Source organism: Manis javanica, chromosome 2, assembly GCF_040802235.1.
Source record: "Manis javanica isolate MJ-LG chromosome 2, MJ_LKY, whole genome shotgun sequence".
In the NCBI taxonomy this organism is placed as follows: domain Eukaryota; kingdom Metazoa; phylum Chordata; class Mammalia; order Pholidota; family Manidae; genus Manis; species Manis javanica.
In genome coordinates this window covers 122217370-122237372 of record NC_133157.1, presented here as the reverse complement: position 1 = coordinate 122237372, position 20003 = coordinate 122217370, and the positions used below count along the sequence as shown (strand labels likewise).

At 38.0% G+C, this 20003-nt stretch overlaps 1 protein-coding gene across 6 annotated transcripts in view; it reads right to left on the bottom strand.

Moving 5' to 3' along the window:
* Nucleotides 1-20003, bottom strand: part of SEC61A2 (SEC61 translocon subunit alpha 2) — a 35763-nt gene that overhangs the window by 13466 nt on the left and 2294 nt on the right. For 4 of the 6 annotated variants that reach the window (XM_037001737.2, XM_037001735.2, XM_037001736.2 and 1 more), the window contains exons 3-4: nt 19006-19071; nt 1634-1712 (exon numbers count right to left, since the gene is read on the bottom strand). In XM_037001737.2, coding sequence (XP_036857632.1) covers nt 1634-1712; nt 19006-19071 — 145 coding nt within the window. Of the gene's footprint in view, nt 1-1633; nt 1713-2806; nt 2913-19005; nt 19072-20003 lie in introns of those variants that run through there. The other 2 variants (XM_073229287.1, XM_073229286.1) reach the window with 2 other exon arrangements.

Sequence of the window (20003 nt, the reverse complement as noted above, 5' to 3'; positions counted from 1 at the left end):
GACAAAGACTAAACAACTAATAATATCCTGGTAGTAGAGAAAGTCATCCTTATGTGGCACCACTGTGTAAAATAATAAAACCCCTTTGGAAGATAATTAGCATTATCTGTCAAAAGGTTAAATGTAACCTTCTAAACAAACAGTTAGGCTTCTATAAATTAATTCTATTTAAAAATTACAGAAGAATGTGGTAACATTCATGGTAGCACTGGTTATAAAGATATAAAATTGGGAAATAACTAAATGTATGACAGAAGAGGACCTTAATGATCTGGAACCATACTTTAAATACAGTCCTTACTTTGTCTCCAAGCCCTTCATGATCTGGCTCTTGGACTCAACTGCAACATCATGTCCTTCCATATTTCCCTTGGCTTATTTCCTTCTAGCCACACTAACTCCTCACGGCTCTCTGAACACATTAAGCACACTCCCATCTCAGGGCCTTTGCACTTATTTCCTAAAATGTTTTTCCCCCAGTTCTTCACATAGTCTTATTTCTGATGTCCTGCACATGCCTGCTCAAATGTCCTGACTACATCCCAAATATACTTCATGTAGAGTCTACCTCCCCAAATAGAGTAATATAAACTCCACAACAACAGAGTCATTGTCTTGATTATTGCTTTCATCGCAGCACCTAGCACAAAGCTTGGCACATATTAAGACCTCAGTAAGTATTTGCAGAATGAATGATTAAATAAATCATGACATGTCCATATAAAGAAATACTATATGCCCATTAAATCAAGTATCTCACCCAAGATAGTACATAAACAAGCAACTAGCAAAATAGTTGTGTAGTATATCTTATCTTTTAGTAAAAAAAAAAGAAAAAAATTATTTAAATTTATTTGTAAATGTGAATTTATATGTAAAAACACATGTGAATGTACATGCAGACAAAAGGTCTGGAGAGATATTCACCAAAATCTATTATCTTCCCAAGAGTTACTACTGAGATTTTTGCTTTCAGCTTTATATAAACCTGCATATAAATGGTGCATTTTTAATAATAATCAAATACTATTTTCTTAATCTAAAAAAATTACCAAAAAGGCCCTCACAATCCAGTCCCTGCCTCTCTCCTCAGCCTCACTGACCAGCATCACCCCATGTTGCCTACACAGGTGTGTGTCAGCTCAGGCCTCCCCAACACACACCCCAAACTCCAGAACAAATGCTCTTCCAGCCTCACCTCCTCCCTGACACTGTAGGCTGGGGTCTTTCAGTCTCATCAAAAATCCAAAAACAGGCTTCCAAGGGTCCATGAACTTCCTTAGATACTATGCAAAATCCATGTGTATGAGTACATACACACTTTTCTTAGAGTATATATACATTTAATTAGATTCTCAAAGGAAACACAACCCATAAAAGGATGGAAGACCAAGGCTTTAACAGTACTAAGCATTCCATTCCTTGTCGCACCTCTGTTCTCTGTACATATTTCTATTATTACAATAAATACATAGTTTTGTAATTATTTACATGTTGGTCTCTTCTCCTAGGTAATGAGTTTATTCTAGCATATCTTTCCCCTCCCTGTAGACATCAAAAATAGTTGTTTCTACTTTTCCAGATTTATTTGCCGTCAGTACTACCATGGAGGCAAAAGAAAAGAAGTACAGACCTCTGTTGGATGCAAGAATGACTCTCATCCAGTAGAAAGGATCAGCAGAATCTGATGACATGATTCCAAACAGTGGTATCTATAACAGCACATAAAATATTATTTATAGAAATGTATTATATAAATTAAGCTTTAACTTAATTTAAGGCATTCATTTAATATCAGCAATACTTAACCACTATTTCTCATGTTCTTTAACAAAACAAACATACCTTAAAAGGCAAATTCTTTCATGAAAATAAATCAGAAATCATTACTTACAGCATTTCACTAGTAAATACTCCTATCAGTATGAAGATCTGTACCACACCAATGCAAATGTAATTAACACTATCCAACTGTATTCTTAAAAATGATTACAATGGTAAATGTTATGAGTTTTTTACAATTAAAAAAATACTCCTATCAGTAAATTATAGGATATATTTACCTACACATAGAATAATTTTTACAAAGCTATGGGTACTAATGACAGCCAAGGTCACACTCAAAATATAAGACTGAAGATGACATTTACGGGAGAATACTATGCAGCTACTAAAAATTATACTTATGAAGCCTATAATAGCAGGAGGGTGTACTTATGTTGTAAAATTAATAGTAAAACTGTGGTTCTCAACCTAGGACAATTTTACAATATCTGAAGACACTGGAGGGAAGAATGCTACTGGCATCCAGAGGTAGGTCAGGATGCTGCTTACAAGCTACAATTCCTGAATAGCACCCCACAATGACGAGTTACCTGGACTAAAATTCAGTACCACTGTTGAGAAACCCTGGTATAAAAACAAAAGGTACAAAACTAAATAAATGAAGTATAAGTTCAGCACTGTAAAAATATACATAGACTTCACCTGAAGGATTAAAGATGGCAGAGTGAGAGGTGAGACAGAGGCATCCTCCCAAAACCACATATAATACGAAAATATAGTTAATACAACTAATCCTAAAAGAGCAACAGGAAAGAAGGCTGCACCAGGCTGCATACACCTGGAGAAAAGAGCAGACCTCATGAACCAGGGTAACGTACCAAAGCCATGATCAGGCAGGACCCAAGCCCTTCCCCCACCCCAGCTCACCAAGGGAAGAAGAGAAACGGAGTGGGGAGGGGGTGGAAGCCTAGGACTGCTGAACACCCAGCCATGGAGATCTGCTTTGGGAGCACAAACCTACACTGCATGGTGCTCTGGAGATTAGTGGGGTTGGAAAGCTAAACCAGGTAGAATATCTGGAGAGACTGACATTCCAGCCACTTCTGGAAAACTGGGATCCACATCCGGCTGCCCTGGAACAAAAGAAAGGCAGGAAGTCTGAGAGACTTAACCTCCCACAGCGAGAGGGCTGCTAAGGGGGCACAGATTGAACAGAGCTTACTGCTCAGGAGAAAGGATAGTGGACAAAACTGTCCAGGAGCACTCTGCTCAGCAGGTGGAGGAATTTTCAGGAACTTCAGGTGCTCCATCACCCTGGCTTGCTACACAGCCCTGAGGCCCCCCACCATAATACACACCCTGCTGTGACTTCCTCCCAGCCAGCCTGCACCTGGATCGCAAACAAGAAGCCCCTGCTCTGGCTTCAGGCCAGTCACAGGGAGGCCTTGTCTACGACAGCTACAAACACAAAGCATAGAGGCCTACACATGTGCACTCGGCCCACTGGTTCTGGCAGTGGAGACAGGCATAGCACCCGGGAAGCAGGAAACAGGCCTTTCCTCCCCCCAGGCACCTCCCTGTGTCGCTGCTCCCCTGTGACAGCCAGCATCACGCTGAGGGCTGAGCAGCTCCAGACAGTAGAGCTTCTGGGCACTAGAGAGGGCTCCACCTACATACATGAAATGTAAAAGGAACCTGGTTCAAACCAAAATCCCACAAACACCAGAAAAAGGATCAAGTGAAACCGATCTCATCAATCTTCTTAAAACAGATTTCAAAATAAAAATCATAAACATCCTCATGGAGGTATAGAAAAATATTCAAGAACTCAGGGACAAATTCAGGATGGAGATTCAATATTAAGGAATTCAATATCTGAAATGAAACATAAAATCGAGGGATTTAAAAGCAGATCACATGAGGTAGAGGAGACGGTAAATTGAAAAGAAATTATAGAAGAGGAATACAAAGAAGCTGAGGCATAGAGACAGAGAAAAGGATCTCTAGGAATGAAAGAATATTGAGACAACTGTGTGACAATTCCAAACGGAACAATATTCGCATTATAGGGATACCAGAAGAAGAAGAGAGAAAAGGGGACACAAAGTGTCCTTGAGGAGGTAACTGCTGAAAACTTTCGGATCTGGGGAAGAAGATAGTCTCTCAGGCCATGGAGGTGCACAGATCTCCCAACACAAGGGACTCATGGAAGACAACACCAAGACATATAGTAATTAAAATGGCAAAGATCAAGGATAAGGACAGACTATTAAAAGCAGCCAGAGAGAGAAATAAGATCACATACAAAGGAATGTCCATCAGGCTATCATCAGACTTCTCAGCAGAAACCTTACAGGCCAGAAGGGAGAGGCATGATGTATTTAATGCAATGAAACAGAAGAGTCTCGAACCAAGAATACTTTCTCCGGCAAGATTATCATTTAAATTTGAAGGAGGGATTAAACAATTTCCAGATATGCAAAAGCTAAGAGAATTTACCTCCCACAAACTGTCCCTACAGTGTATTTTGGAGGGACTGCTATAGAAGAAAGTTTTTCTAAGGCTAAAGAGCTGTCACCAGAGGTAATAAACTACAGTAGAACAACTAATTACAAAGCAGATGCAAAATCAAATTAACTACCCCAAAGTCAGGCAAGGGATAGATAAAGAAGTACAAAATATGGTATCTAATATATAAAGAATGGGGGAGGAAGAAAAAGGAAGAGAAAAAAAGAACCTTTATATTGTGTAATAGCATACTAAGTGAGTTAAATTAGACTGTCAGATAGTAAGAGAATTACCCTTGAACCTTTGGTAACCATGAATCTAAAGCCTGAAATGGCAGTAAGTACATACCTATTGATAATCACCCTAAATACAAATGGTTTGAATGTACCAATCAAAAGACTCACTCAATGGATAAAAAACAAGACTCATCTATATGCTGCCTACAAGAGACTCACGTCAAACCCAAAGACATACAGACTAAAAGTGAACCGATGGAAAAAGATATTTCATGTAACTAATAAGGAGAAAAAAACAGGTGTTGTAGTACTTGTGTCAGCAAAACAGACTTCAAAACAAAGAAAGTCACAAGAGACAAAGGAGGACATTACATAATGATAAAGAGGTCAGTCCAAAAAGAAACCATTATAAATATCTATGCACCCAATGCATGAGCACCTACATAAGTGAAAAAAATACTAACAGAATTAAAGGGGGAAACAGAAGTGATGCATTCATTTTAGGAGACTTCAACACACCACTCACTCCAAAGAACAGATCCCCCAGATAGAAAATAAGTAAGGAGACAGAGGCACTGAACAACACATTAGAATAGCTGGACCTAACAGACATCTACAGAACACTCCATCCTAAGGCAACAGGATACACATTCTAATCAAGTGCAAATGGAACATTTTCAAGAATACATCATATATTAGGCCCCAAAAAGAGCCTGAGAAAATTCAAAAAGACTGAAATAGTACCAACCAGACTCTCAGACCACAAAGGTATGAAACTAAAGATAAATTATGCAAAGAAAATGAAAAAGCCCACAAACACATGGAGGGTTAATAACATGCTCCTAAATAATCAATGGAGCAATGACCAAATAAAAACAGACATCAAGCAATATATGGAGACAAATGAAAACAATAATTCAACACCGCAAAATCTATGGGATGCAGTAAAGGCTGTGCTAAGAGGGAAGTATACAGCAATACAGGCCTACCTCAGGAAAGAAAAACAACCCAGTATGAACAGTCTAAACACAAAATTAATGAAATTAGAAAAACAAGAACAAATGTGGCCCAAAGTCAGTAGAAGGACAGACATAATAAAGATTAGTGTAGAAATAAAGAGAGAAGAATAAAGCAATAAAAGAATCAATGAAAAGCAGGAGCTGCTTCTTCAAGAAAATTAACAAAATAGATAAACCCCTAGCCAGACTTATCAAGTAAACAAGAGAGTCTACATACACAAAGAGAATCAGAAATGAGAAGGAAAAATCACTACAGGCACCACAGAAATACACACAGAGAGAATACTATGAAATATTATATGCCAACAAACTGGATAACCTAGAAGAAACAGACAACTTTCTAGACAAAAACTTTCCAAGGCTGACCCAGAAAGAAACAGAAAATCTGAACAGACCAATTAACAGGAATGAAATTGAATTGGTAACCAAAAAACAACCAAAGAACAAAAGTCCTGGACCAGATGGCTTCACCACTGAATTTTGTCAAACATTTAGTGAAGACCTAATACCCATCCTCCTTAAAGTTTTGCAAAAAGTAGAAGAGGAGGGAATACTCCCAAACTCATTCTATGAGGCCAGTATCACTCTAATACCAAAACCAGGTAAAGACCCCACCAAAAAAGATAATTACAGACCGATATCCCTGATGAACATAGATGCAAAAATACTCAACAAAATATTAGCAAACTGAATTCAAAAATACATCAAAAAGATCATCCATCATGATCAAGTGGGATTACTCCAGGGATGCAAGGATGGTACAATATTTGAAAATCTATCAACACCGTCTACCACATCAAAAAAAAAAAAGGACAAAATCACATGATCATCTCTATAGACACTGAAAAAGCATCTGACAAAATTCAACATCCATTCATGATAAAAAATCTCAACAAAATGGGTATAGAGGGCAAGTACCTCAACATAACAAAGGCCATATATGACAAACCCACAACCAACATCATACTTAACAGCAAAAAGCTGAAAGCTTTTCCTCTGAGATTGGGAACAAGACTATGATGCCCACTCTCTCACCACTTTTATTCAACATAGTAAATGAGGTTCTAACACGGCAAGAAGACAGCAAAAAGAAATAAAAGGCAGCCAAATCAGCATGGAACAAGTTAAACTGTCACTATTTACAGACAATATGATATTGTACATATAAAAACCCTAAAGAATTCACTCCTAAACTACGAGAAATAATAACTGAATTCAGCAAAGTTGCAGGATACAAAATTAATACACAGAAATCTGTTGCATTCCTATATACTAATGATGAACTAGCAGCAAGAGAAATCAGGAAAATAATTCCATTCACAATTGCATCAAAAAGAATAAAATACCTAGGAATAAACCTAACCAAGGAAATGAAAGACCTACACCCTGAACTCTACAAGACACTCACAGGAGAGATATTAAAGATACCAATAAATGGAAACACATACCATGCCCATGGATAGGAAGAATTAATATTGTCATAATGGCCATCCTGCCTAAAGCAATCTACAGAGCCAATGCAATTCCTATCAAAATACCAACAGCATTCTTCAACGAACTAGAGCAAACAGTTCTAAAATTCATATGGAACCACAAAAGATCCCAAATAGCCAGAACAATCCTGAGAAGTAAGAATAAAGCTGGGGGGATTACGTTCCCTGACTTCAAACTCTACTACAAAGCCACAGTAATCAAGGCAATTTGGTACTGGCACAAGAACAGACCCATAGACCAATGGAACAGACTAGAGAGCCCAGATATAAACCCAAGCATATGGTCAATCAATATATGATAAAGGAGCCATGGATGGGGAATGACACACAATGGGGAAATGAAAGCTTCTTCAACAACTAGTGTTGGCAAAACTGGACAGCTGCATGTAACAGAATGAAACTGGATGACTGTCTAACCCCACACACAAAAGTAAACTCAAAATTGATCAAAGACCTGAATGTAAGTCATGAAACCATAAAACTCTTAGAAGAAAACATAGGCAAAATCTCTTGAGCAACTTTTTCACGAATGCAACTCCTCAGGCAAGGGAAACAAAAGCAAAAATGAGCAAACAGGACTATATCAAGCTAAAAAGCTTCTGTATAGAAAAGGATACCATCAGCAGAACAAAAAGGCATCCTACAGTATGGGAGAATATATTTGTAAACAACATATCCAACAAGGGGTTAACATCCAAAATATATTAAGAACTCAAATGCCTCAACATTCAAAAAAGCAAATAACCCTATTAAAAAATGGGCAGAGGATATGAACAGACACTTCTCCAAAGAAGAAATTCAGATGGCCAACAGACACATGAAAAGATGCTCCACATTGCTAATTATCAGGGAAATGCAAATAAAAACCACAATTAGGTAACACCTCACACCAGTTAGGATGGCCAACACAGAAAAGAATAGGAACAACAAATGCTGGTGAGGATGGGCAGAAAGGGGAACCCTCCTACACTGCTGGTGGGAATGTAAACTAGTTCAACCATTGTGGAAAGCAATATGGAAGTTTCTCAAAAAACTCAAAATAGAAATACCATTTGACCTGGGAATTCCATTCCTAGGAATTTACCCAAAGAATGCAGGAGCCCAATTTCAAAAAGACATATGCACCCCTATGTTTATTGCAGCACTATTTACAATAGCCATGATATGGAAGCAACCTAACTGTCCATCAGTAGATTAATGGATAAAGAAGATGTGGTACATGTACACAATGGAATATTATTTAGGCATAAGAAAGAAACAAATCCTACCATTTGCAACAACATGGACAGAGCTAGAGGGAATTATGCTCAATGAAATAAGTCAGGCAGAGGAAGACAAATACCAAATGATTTCCCTCATTTATGGAGTATTAACAATGAAGCAAAACTGAAGGAACAAAATAGCAGCAGACTCACAGACTCCAAGAAGGGACTAGCAGTTACCAAAGTGGAGGGGAATTACTAACGGGCAGGTGGGGAGTGAGGGGGAAGGGGATTGAAGGGTATTATGATTAGTGCACCTGGTGTGTGTGGGGTCACGGGGAAGACAGTTTAGCACAGAGAAGACAAATAGGCACGCTGTGGCATCTTACTACACTGATGGACAGTGACTGCAATGGGGCATGGGGGGGAACTCGATAATAAGGGTGAATGAAGTTACCATATTGTTTTTCTTGTGAAACCTTCATAAGAGTGTATATCAATGATACCTTAATAAAATAAAATGCACAGAAGATAAAAGTAGGTATAAATATTATTTAAGATGTTTAACAGTCATTATCTGTAGGTGGTGGAATTATGGTTGACTTTTTCTTCTTTATTCTTTTCAGCATTTGTCAAATTTTGCATAACGAGCATGTAGTTACTTTTCAATCGGAATAAAAATTTAGAATGCTTCCTACTATATGACCCATGTTTAGGACACAGCAGTTGGCCATTACTCCTCCCTCACTATGTGGGAACTGACAAAAAGAAAAATATACGTCCAATTGCAAAAACCTTCACTATGTGAAACTGATTAAAATAGTTTTTAAAAAGAGTTTCAATTGCTGCCAGCAATTTGAAATAATCCATCTGGTCAACTTCAACCCCTTTGGACATCTGAATTTATGGGCTGGGTCACAAAACTGATGAAGCAAGGAGTGTGGATATTTTATGTGCACCCTGTAAGTGCAAATACTCTTCAGCTACTGTGAGAGATGCAGAGGAAGTAAGTTACTGTAGGAAAACAAATTCACACTACAAGACAGTCCATATCACAGTACTCCCTAAGCAGGAGTGGGGTCAATCAAATTGCCTGCCTTAATTGTGCATGATAGAAATAGCCATTACCTCCACCATAGGTGTTTTGTGGGGTGCTGAACAAGAAAAAGCCAGCCCACCTCCCCAAAGTAACTGTGTTCCCTCTCTTCTGCAGCCAACACAATCACCAGACTCAGTGTCTAATTTTATTCCTTAGTTAATTCCATAGCTAAAGGACCACACAGAATAGCTGGGCTGCAACAGGAACTATTATTTCTATGACTGTCAATTTGCAGAATTCCAGACTTTGCCCTATATTACATATGATAATTGGTTTCAACTTGACCAAATTAGTATAATACTTCAGAGAAACAAGCATTCCATGGCATAATGGAAATCCTGACCTGATCAGGTGCACAAATAGAAAATTAGCACTAGGGGCTTCCAAAGGCAAGGGAACTGAAAACCATGCCAAGATATTTCTGGGCTAAGATGGCAAGCTGCAATTAAATTAAAGGATCTCCCACCCCAATACATAAGATAACTCATTTTTTAAAACATGTAAAATAGAGGGGAGCCAAGATGGCAGTGTGAGTTGGACAGTGGGAATCTCCTCCCAAAAACATATATATTTTTGAAAATACAACTAATCCTAAAAGAGAGACCAGAAGACACAGGACAACAGCCAGACTACATCCACACCTGCAAGAACCCAGCACCTGGTGAAAGGGGTAAGATACAAGCTGCAGCCTGGCGGGACCCAAGCGTCTCTCACCCCAGCTCCCGGCGGGAGAAGAGGAGTCGGAATGGGGAGGGAGAGGGAACCAAGGACTGCTAAACACGCAGACCTAGCCATCCACACCAGAGCGCAGACACAGTGCATGCGTGGGGTGCTGGAAACTAGGGAAGCAGGACAGTAGGACCTGTGAGCAGGTTCCGAAGCTGGTGCCCCTGTGACAAAGAAAAGTGAGTGCCTTTTGAAAGTCTTAAAGGGACAGGGACCCCAAAGCTGGACAGAAGCATCCCAGGTCACAGTCCAGCAGCTGGAAATTCCAGGGAACTCCAGCCGCACTAACCCCCTGGGCAACAGCTCTGAGACCCCTCACAGAGGTAAACAGCCAAACAGCCCCCCATCCGTTACCCCTCTGAGGCCCCGCCATAGCAGAGCAGTAGCCTGAGGCTGGCCACGCCCTCAGCAAGGGAGCTTCCTCCATACCGGCTGGGCAAGACACAAAGACCCAGTCTACACACAATTGTGCAGCACAAGCCACTAGGGGTCTCAGTTGTCCAGGTAAAGAAAGGCCAGGAGCCAAGTGGAAAGAGGCTTGACTCTCCCAGCTGATAGACGTGTCAATAGCACTCCACTGCACCTATCAACATAAAAAGGCAAAAAAATTTGATCCAGACAAGACTAAGCCAGACAGCTTCGATGTCTTCTACATCTTCCCCTGAGAAGGAACCAGGGGAGATAGATTTAACCAGTCTTCCTGAAAAAGAATTCAAAACAAAAGTCATAACCATGCTGATGGACTTGCAGAGAAATATGCAAGAACTAAGGAGGGAGAATACAGAAATAAAAAAAGCCCTGGAAGGACTTCAAAACAGAATGGACGAGTTGCAAGAGACCATTAATGGACTAGAAAACAGAGAACAGGAACGCAGAGAAGCTGATGCAGAGAGAGATAAAAGAATCTCCAGGAATGAAAGAATTTTAAGAGAACTGTGTGACCAATCAAAATGGAACAATATCCGCATTATAGGGGTACCAGAAGAAAAAGAGAGAGGAAAAAGGGATAGAAAGTGTCTTTGAAGAAATAATTGCTGAAAACTTCCCCAAACTAGGGGAGGAAATGGCCTCTCAGACCACAGAGGTACACAGAACTCCCATGACAAGGGATCCAAGGAGGGCAACACCAAGACACATAATAATTAAAATGGCAAAGATCAAAGACAAGGACAAAGTATTAAAGGCAGCCAGAGAGACGAAAAATGTCACCTACAAAGGAAAACCCATCAGGCTATCATCAGACTTCTCAACAGAAACCCTACAGGCCAGAAGAGAATGGCATAATATACTTAATGCAATGAAACAGAAGGGCCTCAAACCAAGAATACTGTATCCAGCACGATTATCATTTAAATATGAAGGAGGGATTAAACAATTCCCAGACAAGCAAAAATTGAGGGAATTTGCCTCCCACAAACCACCTCTACAGGGCATCCTACAGGGACTGCTCTAGATGGGAGCACTCCTATAAAGAGCACAGAACACCCAACATATGAAGAAGGGAGAAGAAGGAATAAGAAGAGAGAGAAATAAAGAATCATCAGACCAAGTTTATAATAGCTTAAAAAGTGAGTTAAGTTAGACAATAAGATAGTAAAGAAGCTAACCTTGAACCTCTGGTAACCACAAACTTAAAGCCTGCAATGGCAAAAAGTACATACCTTTCAATAATCACCCTAAATGTAAATGGACTGAATGCACCAATCAAAAGACACAGAGTAATAGAATGGATAAAAAAGCAAGACCCATCCATATGCTGCATACAAGAGGCTCACCTCAAACCCAAAGATATGCACAGACTTAAAGTCAAGGGATGGAAAAAGATATTTCATGCAAACAACAGAGAGAAAAAAGCAGGTGTTGCAATACTAGTATCAGACAAAATAGACCTCAAAATAAAGAAAGTAACAAAAGATAAAGAAGGACATTACATAATGATAAAGGGCGCAGTCCGACAAGAGGATATAACCATTATAAATATATATGCACTCAATACAGTAGCACCAACATATGGGAAACAAATACTAACAGAATTAAAGAAGGAAATAGAAGGCAATGCATTCATTTTGGGGGACTTCAACACACCACTCACTCCAAAGGAGAGATCTACCAGACAGAAAATAAGTAAGGACACGGAGGCACTGAACAACACTCTAGAACAGATGGACCTAATAGACATCAACAGAACTCTACATCCAAAAGCAACAGGATATACATTCTTCTCAAGTGCACATGGAACATTCTCCAGAACAGACCACATACTAGGCCACAAAAAGAGCCTCAGTAAATCCAAAAGATTGAAATCCTACCAACCAAATTTTCAGACCACAAAGGCATAAAACTAGAAATAAATTGTACAAAGAAAGCAAAAAAGGCTCACAAACAACTGGAGGCTTAACAACACGCTCCTAAATAATCAATGGATCAATGACCAAATCAAAATGGAGATCCAGCAATATATGGAAACAAACGACAACAACAACACAAAGCTTCAACTACTGTGGGATATAGCAAAAGCAGTCTTAAGAGGAAAGTATATAGCAATCCAGGCACACTTAAAGAAGGAAGAACAATCCCAAATGAATAGTCTAACATCACAATTATAGAAACTGGAAAAAGAAAAACAAATGAGGCCTAAAGTCAGCAGAAGGAGGGACATAATAAAGATCAGAGAAGAAATAAATAAAATTGAGAAGAATAAAACAATAGCAAAAGTCAATGAAACCAAGAGCTGGTTCTTTGAGAAAATAAATGAAATAGATAAGCCTCTAGCCAGACTTATTAAGAGGAAAAGAGAGTTAACACAAATCAACAGAATCAGAAACGAGAAAGGAAAAATCATGATGAACCCCACAGAAATACAAAGAATTATTAGAGAGTACTATGAAAACCTATATGCTAACAAGCTGGGAACCTAGGAGAAATGGACAACTTCCTAGAAAAATACAACCTTCCAAGACTAACCCAGAAAGAAACATAAAATCTAAACAGACCAATTGCCAGCAACGAAATTGAAGTGGTAATCAAAAAACTACAAAAGAACAAAACCCCCGGGCCAGATGGACTTACCTCAGAATTTGATCAGACATATAGAGAAGTCATAATACCCATTCTCCTTAAAGTTTTCCAAAAAATAGAAGAGGAGGGAATACTCCCAAACTCATTCTATGAAGCCAACATCACCCTAATACCAAAACCAGGCAAAAACACCACCAAAAAAGAAAACTACAGACTGATAACTCTGATGAATGTAGATGCAAAAATACTCAACAAAATATTAGCAAACCGAATTCAAAAATACATCAAAAGGATCATACACCACGACCAAGTGGGATTCATCCCAGGGATGCAAGGATGGTACAACATTCGAAAATCCATCAACATCCTCCAATCCTCCACCACATCAACAAAAAGAAAGACAAAAACCACATGATCATCTCCATAGATGCTAAAAAAGCATTCGATAAAATTCAACATCCATTCATGATAAAAACTCTCAACAAAATGGGTATAGAGGGCAAGTACCTCAATATAATAAAGGCCATATATGATATACCCACAGCCAGCATCATACTGAACAGCGAGAAGCTGAAAGCTTTTCCTCTGTGATTGGGAACAAGACAGGGATGCCCACTATCCCCACTGTTATTCAACATAGTACTGGAGGTCCTAGCCACAGCAATTAGACAGAACAAAGAAATACAACCAATCCATACTGGTAAAGAAGAAGTCAAACTGTCACTATTTGCAGATGACATAATATTGTACATAAAAAACCCTAAAGACTCCACTCCGAAACTACTAGAGCTAATATCGGAATTCAGCAAAGTTGCAGGATACAAAATTAACACACAGAAATCTGTGGCTTTCCTATTCATTAACAATAAACTAATAGAAAGAGAAATCAGGAAAACAATTCCATTCACAATAGCATCAAAAAGAATAAAATACCTAGGAATAAACCTAACCAAGGAAGTGAAAGACCTATAGCCTGAAAACTATAAGACACTCTTAAGAAAAATTAAAGAGGTCACTAACAAATGGAAACTCATCCCATGCTCCTGACTAGGAAGAATTAATATCATCAAAATGGCCATCCTATCCAAAGCAATATACAGATTCGATGCAATCCCTATCAAACTACCAACAGCATTCTTCAATGAACTGGAACAAATAGTTCAAAAATTCATATGGAAACACCAAAGACCCCAAATAGCTATAGCAATCCTGAGAAGGAAGAATAAAGTGGGGGGGATCTCACTCTCCAACTTCAAGCTCTACTACAAAGCCACAGTAATCAAGACAATTTGGTACTGGCACAAGAACAGAGCCACAGACCAATGGAACAAAATAGAGACTCCAAACATTAACCCAAACATATATGGTCAACTAATATTCGATAAAGGGGCGATGGACATACAATGGGGAAATGACAGTCTCTTCAACAGATGGTGCTGGCAAAACTGGACAGCTACATGTAAGAGAATGAAACTGGATCACTGTCTAACACCATACACAAAAGTAAATTCGAAATGGATCAAAGACTTGAATGCAAGTCATAAAACCATAAAACTCTTAGAAAAAAACATAGGCAAAAATCTCTTAGACATAAACATGAGTGACCTCTTCTTGAACTTATCTCCTTGGGCAAGGGAAACAAATGCAAAAATGAACAAATGGGACTATATCAAGCTGAAAAGCTTCTGTACAGCAAAGGACACCATCAATAGAACAAAAAGGTATACTACAGTATGGGAGAATATATTCATAAATGACAGATCCAATAAAGGGTTGACATCCAACATATATAAAGAGCTCACACACCTCAACAAACAAAAAGAAAATAACCCAATTAAAAAATGGGCAGAGGAGCTGAACAGACATTTCTCCAAAGAAGAAATTCAAATGGCCAACAGACACATGAAAAGATGCTCCACATCGCTTTTCATTAGAAAAGTGCTAATTAAAACCACAATGAGATATCATCTTACACCAGTAAGGATGGCTACCATCCAAAAGACAAACAACAACAAATGTTGGCGAGGTTGTGGAGAAAGGGGAGCCCTCCTACAGTGCTGGTGGGAATGTAAATTAGTTCAACCATTGTGGAAAGCAGTATGGAGGTTCCTCAAAAAGCTCAAAATAGAAATACCATTTGACCCAGGAATTCCACCTCTAGGAATTTACCCCAAGAATGCAGCACTCCAGTTTGAAAAAGACAGATGCACCCCTATGTTTATTGCTGCACTACTTACAATAGCCAAGATATGGAAGCAACCTAAATGTCCATCAGTAGATGAATGTATAAAGAAGATGTGGTACATATACACAATGGAATATTACTCAGCTATAAGAAAAAAACAAATCCTACCATTCGCAACAACATGGATGGAGCTAGAGGGTATTATGCTCAGTGAAATAAGACAGGCGGTGAAAGACAAGTACCAAATGATTTCACTCATCTGTGGAGTATAAGAACAAAAGAAAACTGAAGGAACAAAACAGCAGCAGAAGCACAGAACCCAAGAATGGACTAATAGTTACCAAAGGGAAAGGGACTGGGGAGGACGGGTGGGAAGGGAGGGATAAGGGTGGGAAAAAAAGAAAGGGGGCATGACGATTAGCATGTATAGTGTGGGGGGGGGCACGGGGAGGGCTGTGCAACACAGAGACTAGTGATTTTACAGCATCTTACTATGTTGATGGACAGTGACTGTGAACGGGGATGTGGGAGGGACTTGGTGAAGGGGGGAGCCTAGTAAACATAATGTCCTTCATGCAATTGTAGATTAATGATACCAAAATAAAATTTTTTTAAAAAAACATGTAAAATAACAAAAACTAAAAAGATTGAAAAAAGCTCAGGAAAAAGAAAAAAAATCTGTAAACCAGAAAAAGAAAAAACTGGATATAAACTTGAGGCACTGGCAGTCATGAGGCTGAAAACAAGATAGCTGAGGAGTAGAGAATCAGCACAAAGCTGCTCCTAACGTCACAATGCAAGGCAGCAGAATCCTCAGAATCTCCACCACGTTCCACGTCTGGAGAAGAGCAGCTGCACAGATATCCTGTTTTTGCCTCCTTTGGCTTGGAGGGAGCAGGAACCAGGAACAAATGAAGAGCAGCTGAAAGGAAATGGATGAGAAAAATGTGCAATGGGGAGCCCTCGGTCTCTGTTACAGGGCCCCCCTGACCTGGGCAATGGGGCATGATCTGAAGTAGGGAGTCGAAGATGGCCTCCTCACAAGACATTTTAACAAAATTCTAAAAAAGAAAGAACAAGGCCCTGGTGGCAGTTACTACACTTAGCTTATCTTGGGTTCAGGAAAACTGGATAGGAAACCCCAAACCCTTAAACTGTGTCTGGGAGGGGAAAATCAACCTGTTTGAGATTCAAAAGAGAATGAAGAAACTGCCTTCACTGGGCAGAACCACCTGAGAAGGAGAAAGACAAAGACTCAGTATGGCAACTATGTAAACATATTATAGAAAAAAATAATAATAAAGGACCAGTAAAATGCATAAATTAACTTATTGTATGAAACAGTCCTGAGAATTGTCACATCTTTGTTTCTTCTTCATGGGTTCTTGGGTTTTAGCTGCAAAGCTTAAAGTATTTACTATCTAGTCCTTTAGAGAAAAATGCTTGCTGACCCTTGGGTAAGATTTCAATATTGTGAAGATGATAATTCTAAATTGATATGTCATATAAAAACAATGCAAGTCATACTCCCAGCAGGTTTTCTTATAGAAACTAACAAGTTGATTCTAAAATTTGTATGGACATATGAAGAACCTAGAATAGACAAAACCATTTTGAGAAAGAACAAAGTTGAGGACTTTCACAACCTAATTACAGAACTTGTATAAAGCTACAGTAATCAAAATAGTATGGTTTACCATAACAATGGAATAGAGATCAACAGAACAGAAGAGAGCACAGAAATAGATCCATGCTTCTTTGGTTGATTTTCAACAAAGGTGCCAAGGTATTTCAATGGAGAAAAGATAGCCTTTTCACCAATGGACAATCCATACAAAAAAAACTCCAGCCTTACCCCATGACATACACATGACAAAATTAACTTGGAATAGAACACAGACCAAAACACACAAGCCAGAACTGTAAAATATTAGACCACAGGATAAAATTTTTACAAACTTAAAACAGGCAAAAATTTCTTATAAAGGAAACAAAAACCATGAGTCATTAAAGAAAAAGCTGAACTTCATCAAAATTAAAAACTTCTGCTCTTCAAAAGATATTAAGAAAATAAAAAGACAAGCCATAGACAGTAAAAATAGAAAATATTCACAATACATACATCTGACAAAAGACTTGTATCCAGAAAGTATTTTTAAATGCATAAAATTCCATTAAACTGGGCAAAAAGACTTGAAAAAGACACTTGATGAAAGATAAACAAATACTGAAAAAGTACATGAAAAGTTGTTCAATATCATTTACTATGGAAATGCACATTAACACTTCAATATCATTTACCAGCGCAATGCAAATTAGAATAGAATAGAAGAATTAGAAAGCCCCCACTCATTAGAATAGCTAATGTTAAAACGTTCAACAATACCAAGAGTAGGCAGGGATGCAGAGCAACTGGAACTCCTCTACGCGGCTGGTGGGAATATAAAACGGGCAACCATGTGTGGAGAAGAGTCTGACAGTTTCTTACAAAGCTGAACACATATTTACCATACAAGCCTGAAATTATACTGCTCGATATTCTCCCAAGATAAATGAAGACAAATATTCACAGCAAGTCTTACACAGAAATGTTCGGAGCCAAAATTTGGAAACAACCCAAATGTTCAACAAGTGAAGAGATGACCAAACTGATAGTCAGGCAACAGACTACTCCTCAGAAATAAAAAATAATAAATTGCTGCTATACCAACAACACAGATGAATCTCAAAAAGCTGATGATGCAAAGTCAGACACGAAGTCCATTTATAGGAAATTCTAGGAACGACTAATCAAACTATAGAAGTAGAAAGCATATGAGTGGCTGTCTGGGACTGGGGGTGATGTGGGGACTGACTAAATAAAGATTACCTGCAACTATGTGGAATGACAGAAATGTTCTACATCCACTGAGACAGTAGGTATGTGGGTGTACACACTTGTCTAAACTCTCCAAAATGTACACTTAAAAAATGGGTGTATTTTACCATACATAAATTACACCTTCATAAAGTTGTTTTATCTTTTAACAGAAAAGAGAGGAATTTCCAAGATGTTAAAAGGAGATACCAATATAGATGATTGTTCTTTTTTCCCCCTGCTTTTCTGTATTTTTAAGTTTTCTCCCTGACCACCAAAAACAATTTTCAACTAAGCACAGTATTTTTTAATGATAAAATCCTTTCACTCTTTGAAAAAATATATTTTAATACAACTTTCACTTAACTTATTAAATTTAATCCTCACAACAATCCTATGACATGAACGGGTCACACTCTATCTTCATCTTATGAACTTATTTTCTGAAAAATTTTATCTAAAACTGTCACTGAATTCTATTAATAAACACTGTATATACCTGGGGTTCTAAAATTTGGCTGTTGGTATTTTTAAATTAATACACACTATTTACTGCATGACCAAAGGCAAACAAAAGGGAAAAAAATATTTATAATATATATGTCAAAGATTAAGCAGTCATATATAAAAACCTGTCATAAATCAGTAAGGAAAAAATGCATAGAGAAAAAAATAAAAAATACTCAAACCACCAGTAAACCAAAAGAAATGCACAGAACAAGATAAGCATTTTTACTATCAGCTCAGGTTAAAAAGAATGATACTCAAAATAATTCAGAATATTTTTGATTTTAACTAAAATAAGTTCTTCAAATTCTAACCAACCAAAAACTTAGAACAATAACATAGACATTTATTTAATATTATGATTACATACCTGACAACATACTAAGAAAATGAAGAGAGTTATAGCAGTCCATAATACCTTCTCTCTAAACTGGATCTGTACAACAAAATATAAAGAATGCTTAATCAAAATCAAGAACTAGCAAATATGAAGTACAAATCCATACTGAAGCATAACCAGCATTCCCCATCATGACATGCCCCCATTATTTACTCCTAAAATATTCTCACCCTAGTTGGTAACAGCTAAAGCAAACAGCTGAACCTCTCACACACAGCTTCTGCACTTTTCCAAGAATTCAGCAATTTAAATACAGGCTGGCTTCACCATGCTGTATCATGTTAACTGAACTGGAAAGGATAAAAAGCAAGGCACAGATCCAAAATGCATGCATTTCAGTTAACACAGTATTGTGCAAAGCTAGGACTGCCTGTAATATAATTATATGAATATTTCACCCAATATGAAAAGCTAAAGTTTCTTGGAATGCCTTACATACATATAACTGGCACAACTATTTTTATAACCTCAAAGAAATAAAAAAAAATACTGTGTACTTCTAAACAAAACAAGTTTAATGAATGTTTTACTTATCTTTTCTATGTCCCTATTCCTGTTAGTTTTGTGAGAAATGTAAAGTACAGTAGAAAAGGAAGTTTGAGAATGGGCCAGCTTGGAATTTAAATATCTGAGCTTCAAAAGTGCACAATGATGGAAGTACAATTTGCTGTCACAGTATCTTGTATTTCTGTGATTTTTCTTCGCATTGAATGAATCAAGAAATGGGAGGTATATACTTGCACAACTGCAATTCATTTATGTAAAACAGCTATACTCAACAAAACTGCCCAGCAGACTGGGTCATTCATAGGGCAGTGGATCTCCAGAGGCAGGAATTTATCTTATTTAACACACAGCCAAATGAATACTCAGTTTGGAAATGTTACAACTTCAAGAAAAGTCCTTTTTGAAACCACAAGATAACCTGTCTACATTTTAACAGGCTTATACCTTAGTTTGATTCACTT